This window comes from Rhinatrema bivittatum, chromosome 3 (genome assembly GCF_901001135.1).
Source record: "Rhinatrema bivittatum chromosome 3, aRhiBiv1.1, whole genome shotgun sequence".
NCBI lineage: Eukaryota > Metazoa > Chordata > Amphibia > Gymnophiona > Rhinatrematidae > Rhinatrema > Rhinatrema bivittatum.
Genome location: NC_042617.1, coordinates 242,840,226 through 242,854,819, shown reverse-complemented (window position 1 = coordinate 242,854,819; position 14,594 = coordinate 242,840,226). Strand labels below are relative to the sequence as shown.

Sequence of the window (14,594 nt, the reverse complement as noted above, 5' to 3'; positions counted from 1 at the left end):
TCAGGTCTAGAGAGCATAGCCAATCTCCTCTTTGCAGTAGAGGGAGCAGCGAGCCCAGGGTTACCATCTTGAACTTCTCCTTGGAAAGGTACTTGTTGAAGGCCCGTAGGTCTAGGATTGGACAAAGTCCTACTGACTTTTTTGGTATCAGGAAGTACCTGGAATAGAACCAGAGTCCTATAGTGTTTGATTGTAGGAGAAGAGAAACTTCCTGCTCTAAAAGAACAGAGTGATCGGTGAGTCTCCACGCCTGCAAAGGTGGGGAGTCGGCAGGAAGGGATAGGAAGTTGAGGTGGTAACCCTGTGCAATGATTGCTATCACCCATTGATCTGTGGTGATTTGATACCACTTTTCTAGGAAGTGGCACAGCCGTCCTCCTACCGGTATAGCTGGAAGAGGGGTTTGGCAAATGCTCTCTAAGTGAAAGTCAAAAACCCGCCGCAGGGCCCGGTTGTGGAGCTGTTGCAGGCTTTTGTTTACGAGTCTGGCGAGGCTGAGTCTTATGGTAAGACCATGCAGGCCTAGGCTTGGTTGATGGGGGATAATACTTTCGTGGCCTAAAGAAAGACTTCTTGGAGTCCTTTCTAAAGGGCTGTTTAGAAGGCAAGTCAGGAGGAATGGATGAGAGCTGTTTAAGTGTCTCATGATGATCCTTCAATTCAGCAACAATTTGTTCAATTTGCTCACCAAACAAATTATCCCCTAGGCAGGGTAAATCAGAGAGCCTGTCCTGAACTTCTGGACGAAGGTCGGAGGATTTAAGCCAAGCCCAACGTCTGGCAGAGATGGCCGTAGCAGAAATTCTAGTGGAAGCAAAGATGTCATAGGCTGTTCGTATTTCATGCTTCCCAGCTTCAAACCCTTTATTTAGAAGGGATTGAAGCTGTGGCTGGAACTGTTCAGGCAAGGCATCAGTGTATTCCTGCATCTGTTTCAGGATGACCCTATTATATTGAGTCATATAAAGTTGATAAGAAGCTATTCTGGAAATCAGCATAGCTCCATGATATACATATAATCAACAGTTTTGACAATCCCATCAATTGTACAATCCCTTTTAAACTGGCAGGCTTTCCCAGTTATTCTCCACTGTTAAATTACTATCTCCTTTTCTTCTGTTCCAAGTTGTAATATGTCCCTGTTTTATTGTAACTGCAATTTTTCCCTTCTTTTAGCACTTGTTAATGTTTTTATCACTTTATTGTTGTTCACTCCTTGTTATTTGTAAACCGGCATGATGCGATTCCCTTCGCGAATGCCGGTATAGAAAAAACTCAAATAAAATAAATAAAAAATATACCTTCCTACCTATACTATCTAGGAATTTGTTTTCCTTAGTAGGAGGTATGGAAGAGTGTGGCTTTAGTCGCTTAGCTTTCTTTTGAGCTGCTTCTACGACTACAGAATGATGGTCTAACTGAGGTTTTTGAAAACCAGGTGCTGACTGTACAAGATATGTAGAGTCAGCTTTTTTGTTGACCAGGGAAACAGATCCGGGAGATTCCCAATTCTTTTTAAGAAGGTCTAGAAAGACCTGACGAATGGGAATAGAAGTGATGACTTTCGGGGCATCCAAAAATTGGAGCAATTCCATCATCTGGTGCCTGTCATCTTCTTCAGATTGAAGTTGGAATGGGACCAACTCTGACATTTCCTTCACAAAATTTATGAAAGAGAGGTCCTCAGGGGGAGAACGCTTTCTACTCTCCGCAGGAGAGGGCGGTGAAGGCAAATCATCGGTGTCAGTAGAGGTATCATCACCCCAAGTATCATAGGGATCTGGATGATTACCTGCAGGACCTCGAGGGGGCTGAACACCTGAAGGCCCAGGTTGAGGTTCCGAAATATCGGTTGGAATCACCGGGAGCATCGAGAAAAACCTCGATGGAATCGGTGCAGGTATAGGCATCGAGGGAACCGGTGTCGGTCTCGATGGAATCTGTGTCGGCATCGGAAACCTCGGTGGAGCAGAGGTGCGTATCACCCCCGAAGAAGAAATCGGTGGCGAGGGACGACCTGGCATCGATTGAACAATTCCCGAAGGGGGAATTCGATACGGTGTTTCTCCACTTGATGATAAACCTGTCTGTGACAGCGGTCTTACCTGTGTCGGTGACTCAGGTATCACCGGTGGAAGGGCTGTCATGAGCGCCTCCATCCGGTGTAGCAGCGGTGCCAGTGCTGCTGCAATCAGCTCGGTGACCGGTTCCACTCTCAGTGCCGGAGTCTGTGCCAGAGGAGTCTGGAACCGTAGCATCGCCTTGTCGATGGCCTCCTGGACCAGCCGGTCCAGTTCTGCCCAGAGACCAGGGGTAACAAGACCCAGCTCGACGGGAGAGGGAGGCTGAGGCTGAGCCGGAAGGACCACCGTCACCGGTGGGATCGCGGCTCCCAAACCCCGAGGGGGTGAGGGTTGCCTCTGTGCCTGCGAAACAGTAGTGGACGGTGCCACTTCTGATTGAGACTTTTTTGGCGGTGGCTCCGTCGGTGCTGAGGTCGATGACGTCGATTCCTCGACAGGCCGAGACTTATGACGTCGATGGCGATGATTTTCTTTCTGATCCCCTCGATCATCAGGAGAAGGAACGGGAGTCGATGGCCGCGAAGTCATCGATGGCGGACGGTCACCGAAGGGTTGTCGATGATGAGACCTCGACGGTGCCGGTGCCGGTTCCGATGACGTCGATGCAATCGATGGAGTTTGGGTACGAGCTTGGAAGAGAAGCCCCATCTTCTCCATTCTGGCTTTGCGACCCTTTGGTGTCATTAGGGCACATTTGGTGCAAGTCAGAACATCATGCTCACTCCCTAAACACAAAACACAGACTCTATGAGGGTCTGTGATTGACATAGTTCAGGTACAGTCCGGACACCGACGAAACCCCGACGCCATGGCGAAAGGCCAAAAATTTAGCCGCGGGATTGTCGAATGCCAACGGGCCTCAAGGGCCAAACTAGACGGAAGTCGACCAACGATGGCAAAAAACTTACTGAAGTTCCGCGGACCGAAAAATTCGTCGAAGGGAGACCCCTGAGGGGCAAATTTTTCTCAGAATTAATTCGAAATTCCTGTCAGGAACGTGGTTAAGAGCTCTTCTACCGCGTGGCTACTGCTGCGCGGAAAAAAGAAGACTGAAGAGAGACCCCTGCTGGCTGCAGGGTTGGTGCCGTGCTGGGCATGCCCAGTAGGGGCCAGTCAAAGTTCCTGAAACTTTGACAGAAGTTTTCCGTGGTTGGGGCTCCATCCTCGATGATACCCATTTGTGAGGACAACTATCCTGCTTGTCCTGTGAGAAAGACGTTCCCCTCCGCGAGGAAGGAGGCAAGAAGCCCTGAAGAGCCCTCTAACACTGGGGAACACGCTGCGCATAAGGATGGCCGCATCTAACAAGTGGCTGCGTGATCCACATGCGTGGCAGGCCTGCGATTCTGTTTTAGGTCCCATCCACAGCAGCGCGCAGGTAGTCTGAAATGAAATAGAAGAGGGTGCGAATGAAAAAAGAAATGCTTGGAGCCACGACGAGGAGAAAATTTCAGTCAGGCAGGACCAGAAAAACAAACTTTTTGTGCTGCAGGCTGACTACTGGCAGAGGAGAAAAAAACGCGCGTAGCCGTGCCGTGGGAAAGGAACCTTTGACAAAAAAACCTTGTTTTGAAAAACGGTATATAAATACTTTTAAATAAATAAATAAAATAAATATAGTGAAATCACAAGGCGCCCAAGCAGGGAAGCGGCGAGTAAGCACACAGAGAAAAACTCACCCTTGCCCTCAAAAAACGAACCGGAGCCCCGGGAGCTGAGGGGAACACTGCTGACAGCTTCCCCGGCCGGCCTTAAAAGACCCAGTCCCCCCTCCTGCACCTCTCTCCTCACCTCAGCACTGAAGACTGTCAGTCAGCCGCAGTGAAAACAGCTTTTTTTTTTAAATAAACTTTACCAAGACACAGAGAAAAGCTGCTGTAGGAGACAAGGGAGCAGCTGTAGCAGAGATGGTAGTGAGTAGCCAGGAGCCCCTGGTCATCAGACACCGAACTGTAGCGGGCAAAACCTGACAGGAATATCCAATTCCCCGTACACCTGGCTTCTACTGAGGGGTGGCCCACGAAGGTGCATAACACCTCAGGAAGCGACTGTAAACAAAAAAATTAAATTCAAACTAACTAAATAAAAAATAACACTAAAGACTGCAGGTGTTCATCTGTACCACTTGCTGGAGTCAGAGAAATAGTGAGTGACTGCAGGTGGCACTCTCGTTGTGTAGCAGTGCCCAAAGTTCTAATTGTTCTGACTCCACATGCTGGTAGGGATATATACAACCCACTTTTCTGGATTGATCTGGGTATGTTCAGGAAGTTATGTTTGCTTAAGTTATTTTCTTATGAGTTAAATGTTATGACGTATATGTTATATATTTTGAAAAATGTATGTTTTCTCCCCAAAGGCCCAAAGAATGACAATTCAGGAGGCAATAGGACTGGGGATTAAGCATACACAATGCTTTCGAAAATTGTGTACTCCATAGAATACATCTTCCCAATTTTGTGTGAACTACAATGTGAAATTTTGAACTCAAAGCCTTATGATGTGCATTCTTTAAGTGGAGAAAAACAGCACTAGTTATTCTTTCTAGAGAGTCAAATCCTTGAGAATTTGAAGTATTTAAAATAACCTTCTGCAAACAGGATAGCTATTGCTAAGCCTCTTTATTCTCTTGGCATAAAATTGTTACCACTGGGTATTCAAGTGTGTGACTGAATATGGACCACCACTGGTTCTGCTGGCAGCAAAGGCAGGCACAAGAAACTAGTTGCAGCTGAGCTTCAACCAGGACATGGCTAAGTCCTTATCTTTCTTTTCTATGTCCAAAAGTAACATCTCCACAGTTGTTGGGCTGAGGCTCTATACCAACCAAGACCAGCATAAGACTGGCATTGGAAGAATTACAGCTAAGGAAGAGAGGATGGGATCACAATCCATGACTTCTGGCTTGAAAAAACTGCTGGTCTCAACATTCCCAGAGCAAGAGTAACCCACAAGCTATTTATTTATGAACATTTGATATTCCACCTTTTTTTCCAAAAACAGACTCAAGGAAGATTACTATTAAATTTAAATCAAATTTAGAAATACAGTAATCAGGTCAACTTACAATTATAATTGAATCATTTAGAGCAGCGCTTCTCAACCAGTGTGTCGCCAAGCAGCGGCAGGTGTATCGTGTGCTACCAGTCTCCCGCTGCTCTTCCCCCTCTGCCTTCACCGAGCAAGAGGCAGGCTATCTTCCACTGCTGCTGTTGCCGCCCGGTCTAACAGCACGTTCAGTGGAGACTGGCAACTGCGGCTGGGCCTTTTCTTCTTCCCGCACCTGCCCCCACCCTGGCCCGGAACAGAAGTGATGTGCAGTGGGGTGCGCGAGAAGAAGAAAAAGCCATGCTGCACAAAAAAGTAGCGGCGGCAGCAGCGGCCCCAAGCAGTAGCATGGGCCTGAAGCAAAATCAGAAGCAGCCAGAAATCGGCACAGAAGACAGCAGAATTAGCCTCCCGCGGCCGATGGGATTCTTCTTTCTTGGCCTGCGGGGGCTGGAGGAGGCTGCTGCAGCTACCATTTGTGCTCGGGGGGGGGGGGGGGGGGGGAGGAAATGAGAGAGAGAGAGACAGCCTGTATGTAAGTGAGAGAATGTATGTGTAACTGTGACTGAGAGCCTGTGTGTAAGTGAGAGCATTTGATTGAGATCATCTATGCAAAGTGTGTGAGAGAGCATGTGTGATTGAGAGAAACTGGTAAGAGGGGTGATGTGTGTATAGAGGAGTGACAATGGAAGTGACTGGTCAGGGAGAGAAAGTGATTATGGAAATGAGAAGCCTGTGCATGTGGAGAGAGCTAGCATAGGCGTGAGAAACGGGGGTGTGTGAGACAGCATGGGAGTGAGAAGCCTGTATATGTAAGATAGAACATGGGAGTGGGAAACCTGTGTGTGTCTGTGCATATGAGAGATTCTTTTCGGGAAGGTGACTGGTGTGTGTGTATGTAAGAGAAAGATTGGTCAGGAGATGATTGGTGTATGCGAGTGTGACTGGAGTGTGTGTGTGTGTGAGAGAGAAAAAGTGATTATGGGAATGAGAAGCCTGTGCATGTGGCGAGAGCTAGCAAAGGAGTAAGAAACCTGGGTGTTTGTGAGACATCATGGGAGTGAGAAGCCTGTATATGTAAGATAGAGCATGGGAGTGGGAAGCTTGTGTGTGAGAGAGAGAGCGAGCAAGCGAGCGAGAGACTCTGATCGGGAAGGTGACTGGTGTGTATGTAAGAGAAAGACTGGTCGGGAGATATTGGTGTGTTAAAGACAGAAACTGGTCATGGGGGTGTAACTAGTATGTGTGTGTGTGAGAGAGAGACTGGTCATGGGCACTAAGGAAGAGGACCATGAGTACAGAGCTTCAGCCACTACTGCTTCTGGTGTGTGCTACTGGCCTGCATGGAAGAGAAGTAGGAGAGCTGCTGGAAAGGGTTAGTAAAGGTGGCGTTTTAAGTTTATTTTTCTTGATTGACTGCCATTTTAATTACTGAATATTATGTGATGTGTCTGCTGTTTTGAAATATTTTATTGGTGTTTGGAGAATTTTAAATAATTTCTATGAGTTTTTAATTGTTGGATATTATTCTGTTCATAGTTGTGAAATATTTATTCTGCTTATTAGTATAATTATACAATTATTTCTGTGCTGAGATCTATAGTTGCTTGGCTAGTTCTGTTTTCCTAATAGGAGGTGTATTGGTGTTTAGGGCCTGATTTAATATTTGTAGTGTCGCCTTTTCATAGGTGGGGTTGCTACTGTTTGAGTGCATTCCATAATACAAGTGTAAGTGTGTGCGGATTAGTTTATGTGCATTACTGCAGATCCTGGGAGTATGTTAGATCGGTTCTGTGTATGTGACCGAGGTAAGGTATTTTACTGTATCAGTCTTATTTGTTGTATTTTCTTAAGAGGACATGCCTGGTTGTTGGAGTTTGTCTTGCTGTTACTGAGATGACACTAGAACCAGAATATATTTTTTGTAAGGTGAGCTGTATAGGGAATGTCATAATTCTGCTTTACATCCATAATTGTGGGTCAGGGGAGTTCCTTGTGGATGCAAACTGTACTTTTACATTTAGCCCTATGATGGTCATGTGTTCAGTGTATCACGCATGTGAGAACCATCTGTCAGGTGTGTCCCGACAGAAAAAAAGGTTGAGAACCACTGATTTAGAGTATATCACATTTACAGTAAAGATAATAGGGCTACCACTTTATGTAGATAACGCAAAAATATTGCTATCAAAAGTTCAATATCATCTAAATTAAAGTTTTGGTTTGAAGTCTTAATTGCCATATCATAAAATAGGAATGGTTTTGCTGGGGGATTTAGTGACAGATCTAGTCAAATAGCCATGCTTTAGCTTTTTTTTTTTCTGAAAGATGAGGCAACATGCCTTGAGGCACAGGGATAGTGGTATCTTGCTCCAAACTTTTATGCATAGCAGCTGACAACACAAAGTCTTGTACAGGTCAATATGGTGGAAGCTACAGGTGAGAAAGGCCATTTGGGAGGAATAAGGTTTTCTTGCAGGAGTGCAGGAGAAAAGAAGTTGGGAAAGATACCTGGCAGCCTGTTAGTTCACACATCTAAAGATGAAGCAATTGGCTTTGAATTTTTTCCTACTTTCAACTGCGAGCCAATGTAGTTGATCTAAGATTGGCCTTATGTGATCAGATGCTTTGGCCCCTACCAATGCTTTGCAAGAATTGATGATGTTCCAGACTGTACTGAGAGATACTATTATGTAGAGGATAGCAATAGTTAAGTCAGTTGCTATGTTAGCAAGTTTATTTATCCAGGAAGTTGTGAAGTTGGCAAACATGACAGATGCATAAAGAAGGTCCTTACCACCTTTGAGATGTTTTCTAGTGTGACGTTTTGGTTGTATTGAACCCTCAGGTTTCATACCAACTCCTTGCCATGTAGGCAAGTTCCTAATAGGGAAGCTAGAGATTGCAAGGATGACCTTGGCGACTTATCTAGAGAAGTTCCCACTTGGAGGGGTTAAGTTTGAGTTTCCACGTTAGCACATTCTGTTACATATCAGAAATAAAATACCTTAAGAAATCAATGAGGAAGGAGGGATCTGTATTTACTCACCTTTCCAAACCCAAGCTCTCAGAAAACTACAAATCAGGTACAGTCACGTAGGTCCCTGCCCCAGAGAGTGCTTACAATTTAAATTGGTGAGGTCATGCAGATAGATTATATAACTACAAATAAAACGGTATTTCAAAAAGTATACTAGTTTCTTGGAACATAATAGGTATGAAAAAATAACACTAACTATATTCATCCTTTGCAAGCAACTGATTACATAAGAAACATATGAAATGCATTAAAATATTAAATGAACTACTACTACTATTCCTCACCTCTGCTAAATCTTCAAAGCAGCTTCCTACTAATGGGTGGGGGCTGCCTTCATCTGTCATTTCCACAGTATCTTCTACGTGGCTCAACAGCTTCACACTAAGTTCATGAATATCTATTATATGACTAAATATATTTTCTACATCCTGAAAAATAAAAGAAAACCATTACAAAATGAAAGACAATTAATGAAATTAAATTATTCATGGATGAATTACAAATTAAAATTTGCCATGAGATGAACAAGGCTAATCATACAAAATGGAAAAGAAAGCAGAGTTGCTTACCTATAATAGGTGTTCTCAGAGGACAGCAGAATACCAGTCCTCACACATGGGTGACATCATGTGATGGAGCCCAGCCTGGAACTTTGATTTCAAGGATTCTAGAACTTTCAAATATGCCCTATTGAGCATATGCAGCTGTAGTTATCACCCTGCCCCCTAGGCAGAATCCCTCAATCCACGATATAGATAATACATGGAGAAACCAACTCCTTAGGGAGGCAGATGGATTTTGTGAGGACTGGCATCTTTGGGGAAAAAACCTGTTACAACAAATCAACTCTTTCTTCGAGGACCAGCATGATGGCAGTCCTCAGTCATGGGTGAATCCCTAGCTAAAAACTGCTAAAAACAGGACAAAGCAGGAAACTCCTCAGTGCGGAAAGCACCACTTTTCTCTCATTTGCCTGTGAGGCAGTCAACCCCAAAACAGGTCTAGGTGGAAAATAAGTTGGGTTCTAGAAAAAGAAAAAACCAGAACAAAGAACTGACAGGTGCTTTTTAATAGATTTATAAATGATCTGGAAAGGGGTACAATGAGTGAGGTGACCAAGTTTGCAGATTACACAAAATTATGCAGAGTAATTAAATCTCAAGCGGATTGTGATAAATTGCAGGAGGACCTTATGAGACTGGAAGATTGGGCTTCCAAATGGCAGAAGAAATTTAACATGGACACATGCAAAGTGATGCATATAGGGCAAAATAACACTTGCTGTAATTACACAATGTTAGGTTCTATCTTAGGAGTTTCCACCCTGGAAAGAACTAGGCATCACAGCGAATACTACATTGAAATCGTTGACTCGGTGTGCTGTGGTGATCAAAAAAGCAAACAGAATGGTAGGAATTATTAGGAAGAGAATGGCAAATAAAACACAGAATGTCATAATGCTTTTGTATCACTCCATAGTGAGACCGCACCATGAATACTGTACGCAATTCTGGTCATCACATCTCAAAAAGGATATAACTGCACTGGAGGAAGTTCAGAGAAGGGAGACCAAAATGATAAGGGGCATGGAACGGCTGCCTTATGAGGAAAGGCTAAAGAAATTAGGGCTGTTCAGTTTGGAGAAGAGATGACTGAGGTGGGATATTAGGAGCTACCACCCAGGAAAAAAGATCTAGGCATCATAGTGGATAATACTTTAAAATTTTCTGCTCAGTAAGTAGCACATTTAAGACTAATTGGAGAAAATTCTTTTTCACTCAACGCACAATAAAGCTCTGGAATTTGTTGCCAGAGGATATGGTTAGTGCAGTTAGTGTAGCTGGGTTCAAAAAAGGTTTGGATAAGTTCTTGGAGGAGAAGTCCATTATCGGCTATTAATCAAGTTTACTTAGGGAATAGCCACTGCTATTAATTGCATCAGTAGCGTGGGATCTTCTTAGTTTTTGGGTAATTGCCAGGTTCTTGTGGCCTGGTTTGGCCTCTGTTGGAAACAGGATGCTGGGCTTGATGGACCCTTGGTCTGACCCAGCATGGCAATTTCTTATGTTCTTATATGATAGAAGTCTACAAAATCTTGAATGGACTTGAACAAGTTAACATAAATCGGTTATTTACTCTCTCAGATAACAGAAGTACAAGGCGGCACTCCATGAAGCTATCAAGTGGCTCATTTAAAACAAATAGAAGAAAATTCTCTCTCACTCAGTGCATAGTTAAGCTCTGGAATTCGTTGCCAGAGGATGTGGTTACAGCAGTTAGTGTAACTGGGTTTAAAAAAGGTTTGGATAATTTCCTAGAGGAAATATCCATAAACTGCTATTAAGCAAAATTGCTTACCTTGTAATAGGTGTTATCCCAGGACAGCAGGATGTAGTCCTCACATATGGGTGACATCAGTAATTGAGCCCTATGTACGGAAAACTTCTGTAAAAGTTTCTATGAAACTTTTGACTGGCACCAGAGTGCCTACTGAGCATGCCCAGCATGCCATGATATTCCCTGCCACAGGGGTCTCCCTTTAGTCTTTGTTTGTAGCAAATAGTGTTAGCCAAAAATAAAATAATAAAACGTATCGGACCCAACTCCGCGGGGTGGCGGGTGGGTTTCGTGAGGACTACATCCTGCTTGTCCTGGGATAACACCTATTACAAGGTAAGCAATTTTGCTTTATCCCAGGACAAGCAGGATGCTAGTCCTCACATATGGGTGATTAGCAAGCTAGAGGCTGAGTCATTTTGTGCTGAAGCAACAGTAAGGTATTGACGATGAAATGAATCAGCCGAAATCACAGCAGGTTGGATGTAGAAGGAGTTGGGATTAAACTGGAAACAAGTTCTTTAAGACGGATTGTCCATATGCTGAATCTTGTCTTCCCTCTTTGTCTAAACAGTAGTGAGCTGCAAAGGTATGAAGAGAACTCCATGTTGCTGCTTTGCAAATGTCCAGAATAGGCACCGAGCGAAGGTGTGCTACTGAGGTTGACATTGCTCTGACTGAATGTGCTGAATGTGCTTGGAGAGTAAGGCCTGCTTTTTCATAACAAAATTGTATGCAATCTGCTAGCCAGTTTGACAGAGTATGTTTACCCACTGCTTTACCCGGTTTGTTTGGATCATAGGACACAAACAGCTGATTTGATTTTCTTTGGGCTGCAGTGCGGTTTAAATAGAAAGATAACGCACGTTTACAGTCCAAAGTGTGTAAGGCTCTCTCTCCCTGGTGAGAGTGAGGCCTAGGAAAGAATGTAGGTAAAACTATGGTTTGGTTTAAATGAAATTCCGTGACAACCTTAGGAAGGAATTTCGGATGTGTACGGAGGACTACTCTGTCATGAAGGAACTTCGTGAAGGGTTCGTAAGTTACTAGTGCCTGCAGTTCACTGACCCTTCTAGCTGATGTAATGGCTATGAGAAATACCATTTTCCAAGTGAGGAATTTAAGGTCACAAGTATTTATGGGTTCAAAGGGAGAACGCATAAGTCTAGTTAGTACTATGTTCAGATCCCATTGTATGCTTGGGGAATGAACTGGAGGTTTAATGTGAGTTAGGCCTCTCGTGAATTTACTGACGAGAGGCTGTGTGGAGACAGGTGCATCTTCCAGCTTGTTATGGTAAGCTGAGATTGCACTTAAGTGTACCCTTACAGATGACGTCTTAAGACCAGAGTCTGAGAGATGGTAAAGGTAATCTAGTAGTGAGGTAGTGGGGCAAGTGAAAGGATCTAAATCTTTGTTAGTGCACCACAATGTAAACCGTTTCTATTTGTAGGAATAATTCTTTCTAGTGGAAGGTTTACGTGAAGCTATAAGTACTTGAGATATAGTGGTTGGAAGGTTGAGTGGTTGTAAGATCAAGCTTTCAACATCCATGCTGTCAGGGACAGGGATTGAAGGTTGGGATGGCGCAACTGACCCTGTTCCTGAGTTATGAGATTGGGAGCTACTCCCAGGCGAATTGGATCCCTGACTGAGAGATCTAGCAGTGTGGGGAACCATACTTGTCGAGGCCAATATGGGGCTATGAGTATCATGGTCCCCTTGTCCTGTTGCAGCTTCACTAGTGTTTTGGTTATTAGCGGTATTGGTGGATACGCGTATAACAGGCCTGAATTCCAATGGCGGGCAAACGCGTCTCTTGGTAAGCTGTTCTGCTGCGAGAGGAGAGAGCAGTAATTGCTCACTTTGTAGTTCAGATGGGACGCAAATAGATCTATTGATGGTTGACCCCAGCGTTGGAAGATCTTGGCTGCCAGGGTCGGGTCTAGAGACCACTCGTGTGGTTGGAAGTGACGACTGAGGCGATCCGCTACTGTGTTGTGGATGCCTGCTAGGTAGGTTGCCCGTAGTAGAATTGAATGTGCTAGGGCCCAGTCCCATATTTGGGCTGCTTCCTGACAAAGGAGGAACGAGCCCGTACCCCCCTGCTTGTTGATGTACCACATGGCTACTGTGTTGTCCGTTTGGATCAGAACAGTCTTGTGTGAAAGGCAGTCCTTGAATGCATATAGAGCATAGCGTATAGCTCGAAGCTCCAGGAAATTTATCTGAAAAGAGGCTTCTTGCTTTGTCCACTTGCCCTGTGTTTTCAGATGAGCAATGTGCGCTCCCCATCCCAAGGTGGACGCATCTGTAGTTAAAGTCACTTGTGGAACTGGCTGCTGGAAAGGTAGGCCCTTGAGCAAGTTGATCGGTGAGGTCCACCAGAGAAGGGAAAACTTCAGATCTGGTGTTATTTGAATGTGAGTGGACAGTGGCTGAGTGGCTTGAATCCATTGAGATTTGAGTGTCCATTGCATTAGTCGCATGGTCAGTCTGGCCATGGGAGTGACGTGAACTGTTGAGGCCATGTGTCCGAGTAAGATGAGGCACTGATGAGCTGTGACTGTATATTGATTGCGAATAGAGTGTGCCAGGAGAACGAGTGTTTGAGCTCGGTCTTTCGGAAGAAAGGCCTTTGCTGTGATGGTGTTGAGATCTGCACCTATGAACTGCAACTGGTGAGATGGTGTGAGATGGGATTTGTCGTAATTGATGAGAAATCCCAAGGAGTGAAGCAATCTTATTGTGAGATGGAGAGAAGTGACAGCTCCGCTCTGTGTATGACTCTTGATGAGCCAATCGTCTAAGTAGGGGAACACATGCACTTTTTGCTTGTGAAGATGTGCCACCGCTACTGCTAGACATTTTGTGAATACTCGAGGTGCTGATGCAAGGCCGAATGGTAGCACCCTGTATTGGAAGTGTTGACCTTGTACCAGAAATCGCAGGTACTGTCGATGAGGTGGAAAAATGGGAATGTGAGCGTAAGCGTCTTGAAGATCCAGAGAGCAGAGCCAATCTCCTTTTTGAAGAAGAGGTAGCATGGTGCCTAAGGACACCATCCTGAATTTTTCCTTCTTTAAAAATTTGTTGAGATTTCTGAGGTCCAGGATAGGACGTAGACCCCCGGTTTTCTTTGGAATGAGGAAATATCGGGAGTAGAATCCTGTGCCCCACTGAGGCCTGGGAACTCTTTCGATGGCCCTGGCAGTCAGGAAGGTAGATAATTCTGCTTGCAGGATTGTGTAATGATGAGACACTGTCCAAGACGGAATAGGGGGATTGTCTCTTGGCACAGTGAGGAAGTCCAAGTGGTACCCTTGAGATATGATTGAGAGTACCCATTGGTCTGTAGTGATGGAGGTCCAAGTTTGAAGATGGTGAGCAACTCGGCCTCCGACCGGTACTTGTGGATAAGGATTTTGGGAATGACTCATGCCCTCTGGTTGTACTTCAAAATCCGGAAGTGGACGCCGCAGGCGGAGGCTGCTGAGGCCTAACAGTTCTTTGGCGAGGCTGAGACCGTTGAGCAGGCCTTTGTTGTCTGGGCCTGGCTACTGGTGGATAATACCGCCTAGGGCGGTAATATGGCTTTCTTTGTTCCCTTCTTGGAGGCCTCCTTGAAGGTTGATGTACCTCTTGTGGCAGCTGAGAAAGCTGTTTGAGGGTTTCTGTGTGGTCTTTGATGGTGGCCACCGCCTCCTTGACCTTATCGCCAAAGAGGTTTTCCCCTAAACAAGGCAGGTCCGCCAAGCGCTCCTGTACCTCTGGTCTCAGCTCTGAAGATTTGAGCCAGGCCCATCTTCTAGCTGTTATTCCGGATGCAGACAATCTGGATGCTGTCTCAAATGAATCATACGTGGCCCGAACCTCGTGTTTTCCTGGCTCTAGGCCTTTATGTACGAGGTTTTGAAATCCTTCCTGAAGATGGTCAGGTAACTGATGAGACAGGGATTCAACTTGTTTCCATAGGTCACGCTGGTATTGATTCATGAAAAGCTGGTATGAATTTATCCTAGATACCAGCATAGCAGCTTGGAAGATCTTCCGGCCAAGATTGTCCAAGAACCTGTTATCCTTTC

General features: G+C 44.9%; 1 protein-coding gene across 4 annotated transcripts in view; it reads right to left on the bottom strand.

Moving 5' to 3' along the window:
- Positions 1 to 14,594, bottom strand: part of SOS1 (SOS Ras/Rac guanine nucleotide exchange factor 1) — a 1,044,495-nt gene that overhangs the window by 632,464 nt on the left and 397,437 nt on the right. For all 4 annotated transcript variants that reach the window (XM_029594364.1, XM_029594368.1, XM_029594365.1 and 1 more), the window contains one exon: positions 8,457 to 8,600. In XM_029594364.1, the coding sequence (XP_029450224.1) occupies positions 8,457 to 8,600 (144 nt within the window). The remainder of the gene's footprint in view (positions 1 to 8,456; positions 8,601 to 14,594) is intronic.